At 41.8% G+C, this 16,121-nt stretch overlaps 1 protein-coding gene and 1 pseudogene across 3 annotated transcripts in view; both read right to left on the minus strand.

Moving 5' to 3' along the window:
* Positions 1-9,485: 9,485 nt before the first annotated feature.
* Positions 9,486-10,097, minus strand: LOC114633771 (annotated as a pseudogene).
* Positions 10,098-15,058: 4,961 nt separating this feature from the next.
* Positions 15,059-16,121, minus strand: part of Rpap2 (RNA polymerase II associated protein 2) — a 73,091-nt gene continuing 72,028 nt past the window's right edge. For all 3 annotated transcript variants that reach the window (XM_028782336.1, XM_028782337.1, XM_028782335.1), the window contains one exon: positions 15,059-15,440. Coding sequence is in view for 1 of the 3 variants with exons in the window: in XM_028782337.1 (XP_028638170.1) it covers positions 15,410-15,440 (31 nt within the window). In the remaining 2 variants the exon portion in view is untranslated. The remainder of the gene's footprint in view (positions 15,441-16,121) is intronic.

A 16,121-nucleotide genomic window follows, 5' to 3' on the forward strand; every position in this document is an offset into this window, starting at 1 on the left:
GGTGTGGAGGTGTGGAGGTGTGGAGGTGTGGAGGTGTGGAGGTGTGGAGGTGTGGAGGTGTGGAGGTGTGGAGGTGTGGAGGTGTGGAGGTGTGGCGGGAGACAACTCAGGCTCCAAGTCCACATGGCCCATGATGCTGGGTCTAACACGGGCCAGGGGCCTTGCCCAGGTCTCGAGCTTACCAGTGGCAGATTGGTATTTAACGGGATCTCTTAATTCCTTTGGAAGTTAGGTTGACTGAGCTGGAGCTAAGTATGTATCAAAGTTTATAAAAACAGGAAACCTTAGAAAGAGATGGCAGGGTGGGTCTGGGGGAACTGAGAACGTTAATTTCCCAAGTTTGTAATTTGTAGTTTTTTTCACACACCCCATCCCATCTGCCTGAAAATGGCTTGCTGCCCAGAGAATTCCAGTCCTTGTAGTCAGCTCCCAGCACTAACTGTCCCTAACAGACCCTACTAACTCTCCTCCTGAGGGCCTCATGCCTGGGCTGACTCCTACCTGTCCTCATTTTTTGACTCCCAATATCATGACCCTTGACACACCCTCTCTTGCCTTTATAGAAGCCCCTTGTCATCTCTGATCACCAGAGTGGGGCCTTTCAGTCTGGGCCTTTTAGTTGGCATGATTGTACAAGCAAGTGTCCAAAGCAAAATGCTTTGGGGGGGGCATACAAGGGGCATTGCTTTTAATTAGCCATGTTACTGAGATAATAAGTATAAATTAGGGCTGTACTAGCTGGAGCAGGGAGTGTGCCCTCGGCAGGGCATCCAGGTTGTCAGGGCAGGGACCGTTTGTCTCATCCAGGGTCTAGTCCTGTTTTGTTGTTTAAGCTCTTGTTTATTATTTGCAGAAAGTTACATAACTGGGACAAAGTGCTCGTGCTCCTCACCTGCTTCCATCTTTAGCACTTATTTACAGTCATGTCTGTCAAAACTATCTGCACTTACTTCTGTTTTAAAGATTTATGTATAAATTTATTTATGTTTTGCATGTGTGTGTCTGTGCATGTTTGGTGCCCACAGAGGACAGAAGACAGCATCAGATTTCCTGGAACTGGAGTTACAGATGGCTGTGAGCTACCATGTAGGAGCTAGGAACCAAACTTGAGTCTTCCGCAAGCACCAAGTGTTCTTCACCCCCATTTCTCCAGCCCTAGCTTAGGCTTGCTGAAGACAAACTTAGGGTTTCACTGTTTCTGTCTACTAATGTCTTCTTTCTACCCCAAGCATGAGCAGTTTACCCTAGTCTGTTTGGTTTATATGCTAGACAAGCATTCTACTATTGAGCTACATCCCCACCCAGCCCTAGGAGAAGTGGGTGGTTTTTTTGGTGTGTGTGTGTGTGTGTGTGTGTGTGTGTGCGCACACATGTGTGTGAGTGCACTGACAAGGGCTCATGAAGCCTAGAGAGGCCTCAAACTCACTTTATAGAGAAGGATAGCCTTGAACCTGATTCTCCTGCCTCCATGTTCAGAGTGCTAGGACCAGGTGTGCACCGCTATGCCTGCTTTATATGGTGCTGAGGATCACACTCAGAGCCCTGTGTATTCTGGGCAGGCACTCTGCTAAGTGAGCTATATTCTCAATCCTACAATGGTGATTTTTTTTTAAAAAAATTGGTGCAGAAGTTTCTTGTTTTGGTGAGGTCTCTTGTGGCCATGTGTCTGTGGGTTCTACTTTAGAGACCTTTTCAACTCTTTCCCAAGACAGTTTATGCTTTCTCTTTTTTCCTAAAAGCTTTGCAGTTTCAGCATATATGTCTCTGACCCATTTTGAGTTTATTTTTGTGTATGGTAGTAAGGACTTACATCTTTCTTGTAGCTGATAACCAAATAGCCCTTGTGTTGTATGTTGAAAAAGTCATTTTCCCTTCATTGAACTGTCTTGGCATCTTAGTTGAAAATCAGTTGACTAAAAATGTATGGCTTCATTTCTGTATTATCATATTAATTTCTATCAATCTATACTATTGTAATTGCAGTAACAAAATACTGTAACAGTATAGTAATTTTAATAGTGATTTAGAGTATATAATATAGCTTTAATTATGACATTTTTCTATGTGATTCATTCTTTGATATATTTACCCCATAACCTTTTTGTTCTCAAGCTTTCCCCTTTGTCCTCAAATCATCTCCCCTCAACCTCCACTTTCCTCTCTCTCTAAATCTAGACTGCACGGCAGAGAAAATGTATCATTTGTCTTTCTGGGTCTCGATTATTGCACTTTACAGTGATAGTTCCAGTTCTACACACTTTCCTGTAAAAATGTGATTTCATTTTTCTTCCTGGATAAGTAATACTCCATATTGACTTATCTATCATCCATCAACCATTTAATCTGCCTCGTCTTTTTTAATCCATACATTGATGAGGGGCACTTACTTGCTGGAGATGAATCTCACTGTGTCAAACACCAGTGTGCAGCCATCTCTTTTAAGCTGCCTTTGGTTCCTTTGAGCCTGTCAGGAGTTTGAAGTTAGTTTGGGCCACATAAGACCCCAACTCAAAAACAAAGGAATATGTTTATTTTTTGCCTATTTTAGGCCGTTTACATTTTCTATAAATGTTACCATCACCACTTGCCAATGTTTTAAAAAGCATCTCTTGTGATTTTTTTTGCCCTAACCATTTTTTAAAAAATTTCCTTATTAGTTTATTTAGTCAGTCTGTCTGTCCTTCTTTTCTGGATTTACATTTTCTTGATACCTAGTTTTTTGAGTTCTTCATATATTTTGGATATTAGCCCTCTATCAGATATGTAGTTGGTAAAAGTCTTTTCCCATTCTGTAGGCTGTGGCTTTGACCAAATGATGGTGTCTTTTGCTGTACAGAAGCTATTCAGTTTCCTGAGTGCCTTTTGTTAATTGTAGATCTTAGTGACTAACCATGTTCTGTCTAGAAAGTCTGCCCTGTGCCCTTGAGTTTGTTATTCTCACCTTCTCGTCTGTCCAGCTCAGTGTATCTGATCTGTCTTCTGTTTACATCTTTGATCATTTGGAGTTGAGTTGTGTACAGGCTGAAAAGTATGGACCTATTTGGATTCTTCTACATGCAGCCATCGGTTTGACCAGCACCATTTGTTGAAGATGTTATCTTTTTGTCCCTTGTTTGGATCTCTGGCTTCTTTGTCAAACATTAGATGTTCATAGGTGTGTGGATTCATGTCTGGGTTTCCAGTGGGTAACCCCACTGACTAAGGTGTCTGTTTCCATGCAGTTTGTATTACTATAGCTCCAGAGTAAAATTTGAGGTTGGGGATGGTGATACTCCTGCAGTTCTTTTATTATTTAGGATTGTTTTAGCTATTGGTGTGTGTGTGTGTGTGTGTGTGTATGTATGTGTGTGTGTGTTCCTATGAAGCTGAAAATTGTTCTTTCAAGATCTATAAAGAATTGTGTTGGAATTTTGGTGGGGATTGCATTGAATTTGTAGCATGATTATTTTTACTAAATTATCCTACCAATCCAAGAGCACGGGAAAGTGTGGTCTCCCTTTTCTCCATGGAGGCTGTTGGCCACCAGCCTGAGGGGGGAAAGGAGACAGAGGCTGAGAGCAGTGTTTGGCTGTCTGGCCTTGAGTTTGGACAGAATGACCCCTGGAGACAGTTAGAGCGAGACGAGTCTACTTTACTGTTTCAGGGATAGGGTATATAAGGGCTTTTTTAGGAGTACAGGTGGAAAGGGCTTATTGGTCGTAGCATCAAGTGAGCAAGAAGGGCTGATTGGTTGTACCTAATTATTACACAGACAGGAAGCCAGAGTAGAATGTGTGTGCTGAGTTATGCAGCCTTGCAGAGAGCTCTGCACAAGATCACTTTTCAGACAAGGCCAACCATGACCAGCCACCTTCGTTCAGGGACACTCTCCAGAAAAAGAGACCTGGAAGCCCCGCTGAGAAAGGGAGTCCCCGCTTTGGTCAAGCTCAGAAAGCCATCCTGTCATGGGGGAGTGCTACCTTAATAGTAAAGTTTCCCAGCAGGAGACCTTTTCATTTTTGGATATCTTATTTTCTTTCTTCAATGTCTTAAAGTCTTTATTATATGAGTATTTCACTTGCTTGGCTAGAGTTTACTCAAGATACTTTATATTATTTCAGGCTTGAAAGGTGTTTCTATGATTCTTGTTCTACTGATTTTTTAAAGTTAATTTTGCACCCAGCTACTTTGCTAAAGTGTTGTAGAAATTTCCTGGTGGGATTTTTAGGGTCACTTCTGTATACCATCTTATAATCTGTAAATAAAGGCCCTTTGGGTTTTCCCTTTCCACTTTGTATTCCCTGGATCTCCTTCAGTTGTCTTATTGATACAGCTAAGACTTCAAATATTATATTAAATAGGTATGGAAAGAATGGGCAACCTTGTCTTGTTCCTGATTTTAGAGAATTGCCTTGAATGTCTCCTCATTTAAGTTGACATTTGTAATGGGCTTCCTGTGAACTGCCTTTGTTATGTTGAGGTATGTCCCTTGTATCCCTAATCTCTCTAGGACTTTTATTATGAAGAGGTACTGGGTTTTGTTAAAGGGTTAAACAAAGGGTTTAAAGGGTTTCTCCGTCAGCTAATGAGATGATCATGTAGAATTTCAGTCTGTTTATAGGGTAGAATACATTTATTGATGTATGTGTTGAACCTTCCTTGCATTTCTGGGATGAAGCCTATTTGATCATGGTGGATTATATTTTTGATGAGTTCTTAGATTCAGTTTGCAAGTATTTTATTGAGTATCTGTTTTTAAGGGAAATTGGTTTATAATTTTTGTTGAATCTTTATGTGGTTTAGGTATCAGTGTAACTCTGGCCTCATAAAACAAATTGGGCAATGTTTTTTCTGTTTCTATTTTATGGAATGATTTAAGCATTAACTTTTTTTTAATGTCTGGTAGAATTCTGCACTAAAACCACTTGTCATTTATTGTTGTTCTTTTTTTGGGGGAGTTGGCTTCTATTTCACTGGGGACAGTCATACGTCTGTTTAAATTGTTTATCTGATTTTGATTTAACTTTAGTAAATGGTATGCATTGAGAAAAGTCCAGTTTGGTAGAGTAAAGGGTTTTTAAAGTATGTCCTCATGAATCTGGATTTCCTAGGTGCTTGTTATGTTCCCCTTCTTATCTCTAATTTTATCAGTTTCGATCCTTTTGATCTGCCTTTTGATTCTGTCAATCTTACTGATTTCCTTAAAGAACCAACCAATTCTTTGTTTCATTGATTTTTTTTTTTTTTTGGTTGTGGCCATTTGTTTTTATTTTATTGATTTCAGCCCTGAGTTTACTGTCTACTCATTTTTGGTGTGATTTCTTCTCCCCCCCCTTTTTTCCTGTGTAATAGCCCTGGCTATCCTGCACTCACTTTGTAGATCAGGCTGGCCTTGAAATCATAGAAGTCAGACTGCCTCTGGCTCCCAAGTGCTAGGATTAAAGGCATGTGCCACCACGCCTAGCTCTCCCCAACTTTTTATGTACACAGCACTATGAACTTGCCTCTTAGAATTGGCTTCATTGTCCCCCATGTTTGAGTATGCTATGTATTCATTTTCATTCAATTCTACAAAGTTTTAAATTTCTTTCCTAATTTCTGTCTTGGATCAATTTTTCTTTCAGTAGTGATTTGTTTAGTTTCTTTAACTTTGTAAGCTTTTTGTTCTGTTTTTGCTGATATGCAGCTTTAATCTGTGGTGGTCAGATAGGGTGTAGGAGTTATTTCAATTTTCTTGTATCTGTTGAGACTTGATTTGTGTCTTAGTATGTGGCCAGTTTTGGAGAAAGTCCTATGAGGTGCTGAGAAGGTATATTCTTTTGTGTTTGAGTGAAATGTGCAAATATGTTATGTCCACTTGGCTTATAAAGTCTGTTAGCTACATTTCTGTTTAGTTTTTGTTTCAATGACCCATCTTTTGGTGAAAGTGGGGTATGTAGTCTCCCACTATCAGTGTGTGAGGGTCACTGTGATTTAAGCTGTAATAACGTTTCTTTCATGAACTTTGGTGGCCTTGTGTTTGGTGCATAGATGTTAAGAACTGCAATGTCTTCTTGGTGGATTTTCCCTTTGATGAATATGTAATGTACTTCCCATATGTAATCTCTTCTGATTAGTTTGGGTGAAGTCTATTTTGTCAGATATTAAAATGACTACACCAGCTTGCTTCATAGGTCCATTTGCTTAGACCATCTTTTTCCATACTTTTACATTGAGGAAATGTCTATCCTGATGCTAAGGTGTGTTTCTAGGATGCAGCAGCAGGACTGGTCCTGCTTTTGCACCCATTCTGTTTCCTGTGACTTTTTATGGGGATTGAGCTCTTTGGTGTGGACTGATAGAAATGAGCAATGGTTGTTGTTCCTGTTGTTATTTTGGTGTGTGTGTTTTCCCTCTTTTTAATTTTTTAGTCTGGGATTTATTCCTTGTGATTTCTTGGGCGTCATTAACCTCTTTAGGTTGGGATTTTCCTTCTAGCACCTATCTGGATTTGTAGATAGATATTGCTTCAATTTGATTTTATCATGGAATGTCGCTTTCCCCCCATCTATTGTGATTGAAAGTTTTGTTGAGTATAATAGTCTGAGCTGGCATCTGTGGTCTCTTAGGGTCTGTACTATGTATGTCCAGGTCCTTCTGGCTTTTAGAGTCTCCATTGAGAAGTTAGGTGTTATTATAATAGATCTGCTTTATATGTTACTTGGTCTTTTCCCCTTGCAGCTTTTAATATTCTTTTGTTGTTCTGTACATTTAGTGTTTTCATTATTATGTGCTGAGAAGAATTTTTTCTGTTCCAGTTTTTGGTATTCCATATGCTTTCTGTAATGGTTTATATATGCTTGGCCCAGGGAACGGTGAGATTAGGAGGTGTAGCCTTGTTGGAGTAGGTATGTCACTGTGGGCTTTAATACCCTTGTTCTAGCTGCTTGAAAGCCAGTCTTCTGCTAGCTGCCTTCAGAGCAAGAGATGGAACTCTCAGCTCCTCCATCCCCATGCCTGCCTGGATGCTGTCATGCTCCCACCTTGATGATAATGGACTGAACCACTGAAACTGTAAGCCAGCCCCAATTAATTATTGTCCTTATAAAAGTTGCCTTGGTCATAGTGTCTATTCACAGCAGTAAAACACTAACTAAGACACTTCCTGTACTTTGATAGGCCATCTCCTTCTTTAAGTTAGGGCAATTTTCTTCTGATTATTTTGAAAACATTTTCTGTCTTTGACCTGGGTTTCTTCTCCTTCTTCTATTCCTATTGTACTTAGATTTGGTCTTTTTATAGTGTCCCAGATTTCCTGACTATTTTGTGCCAGGTTTTTTTTTTTTTTTTTTTTTTTTTTTTGACAAGGTATCTGTTTCTTGTGTTGCGTCCTTACCACCAGAGGCTCCCTGGCTCGTGTGCTCTGTTGGTTATGCTTGCCTCCGAGGTTCTGATTTGAAGTTCCTAAATTGTTCCTTTCTAGATTTCTCTCAGTTTGGGATTTCTTTATTGATTCTATTTCCATTTTTATTCATTTCTTTCTGTTATTTGTGTTTTATAGACTTAAGGGATTTATTCATTTCCTCTTTAAGGACCTCTATCATATTTTTTTTTGATTTTAGCTTTTTATTAAAATTCTTAGGATACAGACTGACCTTCTTTTGTAAATGACAGTTTTACTTTTTGCTTAAACAGGACACATACACTCTGATAAACAGAATGAAGACTCTCAGTGGCCCTCAGGTAGAGTTGCACTTGCTGCAGCAACCTCTTTGGCCAGCTTATTTAGATGGTGTTCTGTGCAGCATGAAGCACACTGGTGCCACTTGTCAGCCGTCTCTTTCTCCAGTGGCCAAAATAAACCACTTTCACAAAGAGCCACCCTGGGCAGAGTCCAGTCTTCTAGGTTGCCACTGAGCAGTTAGGGACAAACAAGACAGACAAATGAGGAACCCTACACAGGCCATCACATCATGTGTCACATCATGTGTCTGGACAGACATGTGGACAGTCTTTAGCCAAAGGCAATAAAGGGCACACCAGCTACCCACGCAGCTCGTTCAGGGCTTTAGCAACAGACCCTTCCACACAGACAGCTCTCATCCCAGCTGTATGTGGGTGAACGTAATGCATGCAGTTTGCAGACAGACACCTCACCAAGGCTCTGCGTTGGGAACCCAGCAGTATATCAGAACACTGTCCCAGGGGCTTAGTGCTCAAAACTAAAACGTGATAAGACACTCCCCAGGAGTGTGCTCCCACCTTCCCTACTCTCTTGCTGGACACAAGCCTGTGGGAATACAGCAGCAGCAGCAGCAGCAGCAGCAGCAGCAGCAGCAGCAGCAGCAGAATTTCCACTTAAGAACCTACCCTCACCTTGCATTATAGGAAATCAGAAATCCTCTCGTCTACAGACGAGACTCTCATCCACTCAAGGGTAGAATATAAAGTTAACATCAGGAAAACTCAACCTCACACACGCAGCAAGAAAACCAAACACTATATATAAAACTCCTGTCCATGATCCTCACAGGGATGCACGCTGCTGCTTCCACGCTGGCACTCGCTGCTGCTGGAAGGTCATCTGGGTTTCCTGTTATTTCTGAAGGGGAAAACACAGAGCCCCCTGAGAGGTTTTTCTAGGTTCTTGTTGCTACCAGATCAGATGGGGAGCATCTCACAGAGTGCAGAGCCTTAAGATGCTGATTTTGACCTGCATCCTCCTGTTCAGAACGCCCCTCTAGAATCTGTTCAAAAACATCAGAGCCACACCCGCAGCATGGGGTCTACATGAGAGATGTCCTTAACCCTTTCATGAGGCAAAAGTCACTTTTTACATCTACAGTGAAGAAAGGAAGGTGCGACACAGAGAGATGAAATTCCACAACAGCATAAAAGCAAAGCCTGCTGAAACCGGTAACCGCAAATGAAGTTGACAACATGACCATGACACTCTACGCATTCCAGATGAGGACTCTCCTTACCACGGGTGGAGACCAGCCCAGGGAAGGCCGAGGCTCTGTCGTCTTCTGGCGCTTGTTTTGGGTAACACCCTCAACAGGTAGTTCACAGCGGAGCTCTGGCCTCCAATGTGCTATCTGTTCATAATTTTATGAAGTATCTAAATTTCATTTACTAGTTAAAAAAAAAGAATAGAAAATCTGGACCAAGTAAATTGTGAACTCAAAAAGTTAGAGAAGGGGTACCAATTACATTAACAATGCTTTTTTTAAAAAATAGACTCACTTTCTTTTGAAATCAACCAGTGGTGAGAGGTGTTTTTCTTCTCGGGTGTCCCATGATGGCACCCAGCTTTCCCTGGCAAATGCTGCCAACCCCAGTCCCCACACACTGCCCAGCAGCTGTAGCAGCAGGCAGTGTGGAGAAGAGCACATGTCACCACTGGACAATGAGCATAGACAGATGCATGGCTTCTCAATGCCATACATAGTTAGAGAGCTTTCCTTGTTCTATTAGAAAAGTCCATGAGGAAGCTGTGAATAGGATGAGTCCAGAAGGAAAACTCTTTATTTCAGTGTCCACACATCAATGTACTGGGAGAGCCAGCGGAAACCCTCGCCGCAGCCTTGCCTCTTGAGCACACTGCACATGAACACTTCCATGGGGCGGGCATTCAGCTCCTTCAGAGTCACATTCCCCTTTCCTGTGGTCTGCCCATAGAGCCCAAATATTTCACGGAGTTGTTCTTCACTGATTGAATCTGTCCTGTCAATTTTGTTTCCCAAGATAAGAATTGGCACGTTGGATATTGTTTCATCAGTCATTAAAACATTAAGCTCAACTTTGGATTCCATGAGACGAGAATGATCCACATAGTCCACCAGAAAAACTATACCATTAATTGCTTGGAGATAATTTTTCCAAACCCGACGTGCTTGTTCATGCCCACCGAGATCAAAAGTAGTGAAAGTCATTCCAGCAATTGTCAGTTCTTCTGAAGTGGGATGGAGCATTGGTACATGCTGGCCTAGTCTGTCATCTTCTAGCATGTGAAGAAGAGTGGTTTTGCCTGTGTTGTCCAAACCTAAGAATACAAGTTTTCCAGATTTCTTGTAGAGTCCTAAGAACTGGAGGACACTGCTGAAGCCATCGTAGATCCACTCAAAGAAGAAAGACATTACTGATGCTTATTACGGCCCGAGGGGCTCCTCCGGCAGTGGGTGGCGGCGCAACCCTCCCTCAGAGCACACAGACCAGCAGTCTCTATATTTATAAAGGTTATTTTAAGGTCTTTGTTTCTGCTCTATTTGAGTTCTCAAGGTCTACCTTAGTAGTGTTTCTGGACAATAGTGGAGACAGTGTCCTGAATGTTTTTCTACTAGTGTTTAGGCATCTGGATTTAGGAAGTTTGTAATTCTAACTGATGATACCTGGTCTTTGGTGGGTTTTTGTTCCTTGGCGTCTGTTGCCTTCTCTGGTTCTTAGGAGGGTGTGGTGCCTGTGTTACTTCGTAGGAAAATCTTCTGGGGTCTTGCTACGTGAGGCTACTGGGGGTTCTGTGTAAATGTGTTTTTAATTATTGGGCGTGGACATTCAGAAATGGCGATGAACTAGGAGGAGGGGTTTATGGGGTCCATAGGAGGATGGAAAGCAGGTCATTCCACAAGGATCTGCACAGTCCCTTAGGAATGGAGGCAGAGAATAAGGAGAGGCCATAAGGTAGTCTGCTAGAGTTGAGGATGGGACTAGGGATTGGATATGGAGGAGGGAAGGAGTGAAGATCTGAAGTTCACCTACCTGCTTCACTGGCCTACTTGCTTGCAACTTTGGCAGCCTTGGCAGGAGGGTTTCTAGGGAATGCCTGCTGGAGTTGGTGGCTGGGATAATAGGATGGGTGGGGAAGAAGGGTGGAGATCTGTGTGATCCACTGGAGATGGGGGCAAAGGAGAGGGTGAGGCCACAGCAGGCACCCTGCTAAAGATTTGGGGGTGACACTGGGGAACTGAATTTGGAGGAGGAGGGGTGAAGATCCATAGGCTGCTTCCTTCCCTTGCTGGAGCTGCCTGCAGATTCTCATGGAATTCCTGTTGGAGCTGGGGTTCAAATAATGGGATGAGTAGGGAAAAGGAAGTTTGGAGATCTGGGTGATCCCCTGGAGGTGAGGGCAGAGAGGAAGGGGAGGCCACAGCAAGTAGTCTGCTCCAGAGCCCGGGATGAGACTAGGGAATTCGATTTTGAGGAGAGGAGGAGGTGAAGACCTGCAGGGGGCCTCCCTTCCCTCTTCCCTCAGTTCTTCACTTCTTTTGGATTTAAGTTTGGTTTGGGTGAATCTAGAAATTCATCCATTTCTTTTAGGTTTTCCAGTTTAATGGAGTACAAGTTTTCCTTTTTCCTTTCCCTAATATTATTCTGAATTCCTTTTGTGTCTGTTGTAATGTTTCCCAGTTCATTTCTGATTCTGTTAATTTGAGTCCTTGCTTTTTAATAGTTGGTCCAAGGGCCTGTCAGTATTGTCTTCTCAAAGAAGCATCTTTTAGGTTTATTGATTCTTTGTATTGTCTTGTTTCTAGTTCTTTAGTCCGTACTTGTTTTTTTTTTTTTTTTTAATTATTTTTGTCTTGACTGGGTTTGGACTTGGTTTGTTCTTGTGTTATCCAGATTCCTGTATCACCAGGCCATTACTTGTGATCTGTTTGATTTAGTGCTGTGAGTTTTCATCACAGGCAATGTGTCCCAGAGGTCTTATTTTCATTTAGTTTCAGAAACTTTCTCTTTCTTGTTTTTCTTTGTTCCAGTTATCATGCAGCAATGAGGTGCTTTATTATTATTATTATTGCCATGAGCCTGTGTGTTTACTAGATTTTTTTTAATGTAAATTTTAAGTTTTATTTCATTGTGGTTAGATAGGATACCGATAGGATACCAGGAGTGCGCTTAATCTTGTTTGAATTTGTAGATTTGTTTTGTGTCCAAGGAAATGGTCCGTTTTAGAAACGCTTCCGTGTGCTGCTTAGTATAACGTGTATTCTTTGGTGGTCAGGTGGAATGTTCTGTAGATATGTTAAGTTCATCTATTAAATTCTGATGTTCCTCTAATGTTTTGTGCAGGTGACCTGTCTTTTGGAAAAAGTAAGGTCTTAAAATCACCTTTTACAAATGGATTGCAGTTAATCTGTGCCTTTAAATACAGTAGTAGGTTTCTCTCTCTCTTTTTTTTTTAATACAAAATTGGAGGTCCCACAGTTTGGTCCATACATGTTTAGGATAGTAATGTCTTCTTGACTAACACTCCCTTGATTAGAATAAAGAGTCATTCTTTATCTCTTCGGATTAGTTAGCTTGAAATCTTATTTCATCAGATACTAGGTTGGCAATGCCTGCTTGCTTCCTGACCCCATTCGATTGGAGCACTTTTGTTCATTCTTTTATCTCTAAGGCAGTACCTATCTTTAAAAATAGATGTCTTTCTTGTAGGCAGCTGATAAGATGAAGTTCTCTTGATCTATTCAGTTAGTCTTTGTCTTTTGATTGGAGAACTGAGGCTCTTAGTACTTAGTTATTATTGAAATGAGTAAGTTAACTGTGGTGGTTGTGCTGTTGATTTTTGTTGTGTGTTCTTGTGGGGAAAATTTAAAAGGCCGCCACAGCGGTGCGGCCCGGAGGGGCTTCCACCGCTGTGGCGGGTCCCACATTCGGGAGGAAACCCTATGGTTCCATCGGCCTGGGGGCCTTGGCGGCGACAGGCCCCAATAACACGAGGAAGTCCTTGGTTCCAAAAAGGTTTATTGTCATGGTGGATGATAGATGGATCTAGGCGTACCCCCCAAAACTCAGGGCAGTCCGGAGTTATATAGGGAGGGAGAAAGGGGGAGGATCTGGGGGAGGCATGTTTAATTTGCTTTGCCCTCTGGCCTTCATTAGTATGTAAATCCCTAGCGCCTGAGGCCTATAGCCTGGCCTATGTAATTCTATGGAGACCTGACTGCTTTTCAGGATCCTGGGTTCTGGGGGGCGCCAAACTCCTCCTGGTTCTCATGCAGAATCCCATCCAGAATCCGCAGAGTCTCGGGGTCCTAGGCACCTGCTTCACCATGACCCAGGATACCCTTACGCAGTCCCACATGTTCTCAGTGGTAATTTGTCTTAATAATCACGGCTGTTTCTGTAGTGTTCTATAGTCTGTTACGCTCATTCCCTTTTCAGTGTGTTTCCTGTATTTGCCTTAGGTTTGGTTTGTTGTACAGAATGTTTAGGTTGTTTCCCATCATGGAAAGGTTTTCATTCTCCTTCAGTCATGACAGGACAGTTTCACTGGGCATACTTTGGTCCCGTTTGGCTGTCATAGTCCTTTAGGACGTGGAATGTATTGGTTCAGGCTCCTCTGGCTTTCAGAGTCTCCACTGAGAAATCAGCTGTTATTCTGATGGATTTTCCTTTCTATGTGACTTGCAGTTTTTATCCTGCAGCTTTCAATACACTCCGGGCGGGGGGCCTACCGTCTGTATACTTAATGTTTTAATTATGATATGCCATAGGGTTTTTTCCCCCTGGTTTTATTTGGCGTTTTGTGAGCTTTTTTTTTTTTTTTATCTGTTTGAGTGTGTCATTCCTTCCTTAGTTTGGAGACATTTTCTTCTATGGTATTGTTTAAGATCTGGACATGCCACCGACTTGGGATTATTTCCCTCATCTTAGATTTCAAAGGTTTTTGTTATGGTGTGCACATAACCTGTGTGTTCCTTTCCTGCCTTTCTTTTTAATTTTTCATATTCCATACTTATCTGGTCTAGAATCTCTACTGCAAGATTTGATATTTGATCTTCTGCTCAATTCATCCTACGTGTAAGGTTTGAGTTTCCTAATTGAGATACTGGGTTTTTAAAATTCCATCTTCATTTAACCTTGAGTTCTCATCAGCATTTATATCTCCCAGTTAAATTTCATCCTCAAGTCTCAGACTGTCTTTGTCATTTCATCAGCCTCAGGTTTGTTTTCTTGGACAACACTCAGGTATTTATTCTCCTTGGCTCCTTTGCCTTGATTCACTGAGCTGTTTCTTGTGTCTTATTTAAACTCCTTGAATTCTTTGATAAAGGTCATAATTGTTCCTTTAACTTCGGTGTCCTGGAGTTTCACTTAAGTAATTCTCACAGGCAAATATTCCTATAGGACTGGTAGGATTTGGAGAGAAGAGACTGGCTTGATTTCTCATCTTTGTATTCTTGGGATGAGATCTGGGCATGTGGATTTCTTAATTCTGATTTTGTTATGGGCAGAGAAGGTTGTAGCAGAAAAGAAGTATAGAAGAGTTGGGTCTTTAGTTTGAAAATGGGTGGACTAAAGTCAGGTGGACAGAGGGGACTAGGCTGGCATACATGTGTGTTTCCCTTTCAGAGTGTAGGCTAGGAGTAGATCTGGCTTTGTGGAAAGGTTGACTGTGGCCTGGGAGAATCCTGTGGTTTGAAGAACTGGTAAGGAAGAGCCTGCCCCAAACATAGATAGAGCTGGTGCATTGGTTATGGACCCAAGCTAGATTTGACCAGTTGTAGAAAGGCATGAATGGGAGGGAGGTCAGGGAAACTTACCTGGGAAGGAGGATGTGGGAAGTTTGGGTACCAAGATGGAAGCCACTCGGAAAGGTTCTGTGGGTGGTTGGGGGCAGGTCCTGGTATAAGTCTAGAGATTGGCTGTGGCACAAGCAGGGCTGGTCAGACTAGGCTGGGGGCATGAGATGTGGGTGGGACCCACGATAGTCCTTGGAGATGTGGGGCATCAGGTTACCAAGTAGGACGGTTGGAAGCTGTGTAGGAGTTATCTGTGAGTGGCTGCAGGTAGGACAGGTCCTACCAGAAGCCCTGGCTACATCGTTATGTGGGAGTGGTCAGTTAGGCAAGATGTGGGATACTGTGGAAACCAAGAGATTTCCTGCTGTGTAGATGGGTATGGTTGGGGGTAGTCAGGCTGTGAGACTCTGGCTAGATTTGGCAGGTTGGGGAACAGGTGTGAATAGGGAGCTCAGGGGTAGTCACCAGGCTAACCATGCAAGAGGACAGGGATGTCTTAGTACCAAGTGAGATAGTAGTTGCATCACAGGAGGGTCCTGGTGAGAGCTTAGAGCTGGCTGGTCAGCACCATCAGCTTTTGAAAAAGTGACTTCACTGAAGATCACATTTATTGACCTAACTTTGCTGTTATTTGTGTGATAGAGTTTACAATAGGTCACAATTAGCATTTTCTTATGTTTTGGCTGTGTTGGCTGTAATCAACCAAAAAAAGAATAAAGGTAATTGTGTTTTCTTCAATATTCATTCTAATTTCAATTTAAGACTTCATTTCCCCCCCTCAAATCCTGTGTTTTGAGGTTCTGGATGTAAGAGCTTCTTTCTTTTCCTGGAGTAATGGCTTTTCTGTGTCTGAGGAAGTTCCGCACTTAGTCATCAGTCACTCATGGACCCTCACTGGCTAAAACTCCAGCTATGGTGAGGGACATTCATCTTCTGTTCGGCCTTCCAAAGTTATATCTGGGAAAAAAAAGAGTTTGGATAAATACCTAAAATATTTTAATATTTACTATAGCCATTATATATGTTCCACCATCTCTTCCATATCATTATCATGTCCTATAGTTGATGGCTTGGAAGAGACCTAGTTCATATTCTATCCCAGAGCAAGTCTTAAGTGACCTTCTAGTGCTAAGATCAGTTTCTCTCTTCTTATGCCTTCCTGTTAAAATTTTTATACTCAATATCCCATGGTTAATAAAAACCAACCATGCAAGCAGAAAAAAAAAACCCCGAAGAAAAGTAAATGGTTTTTGTTCATTTATAACCTTCTTTATAATTTGACAAAGTGTGGGGCAAATGAGCAATATGCATAAAGTCTATGTGTAACATCCACTTGAAAGTCTGAATACCGCCTGTTTATATACATATTCTGGTATCCATTTATTAAAGGAGGTCCAGAATGACTTCTAACTAGGCATTATGCATTTTCAAGTATGTCTGATAAGACTTCCCAACAACTGACATGGCTCTAATGAACTGACAACTGGATTTAAAATTCCAAACGGACCATTCATTTTTTTCACTTTATTTATATTTATTCACTTTACATCCTGTTCACTGCCCCTTCTCCCAGTTACCCCCTCCTTCTCCCAGTTACCCCTCCTTCTCCCAGTTACCCCTCCTTCTCCCAGTTACCCC

The sequence above is a fragment of the Grammomys surdaster genome, unplaced genomic scaffold, assembly GCF_004785775.1.
Source record: "Grammomys surdaster isolate TR1022 unplaced genomic scaffold, NIH_TR_1.0 751, whole genome shotgun sequence".
Lineage (NCBI taxonomy): Eukaryota > Metazoa > Chordata > Mammalia > Rodentia > Muridae > Grammomys > Grammomys surdaster.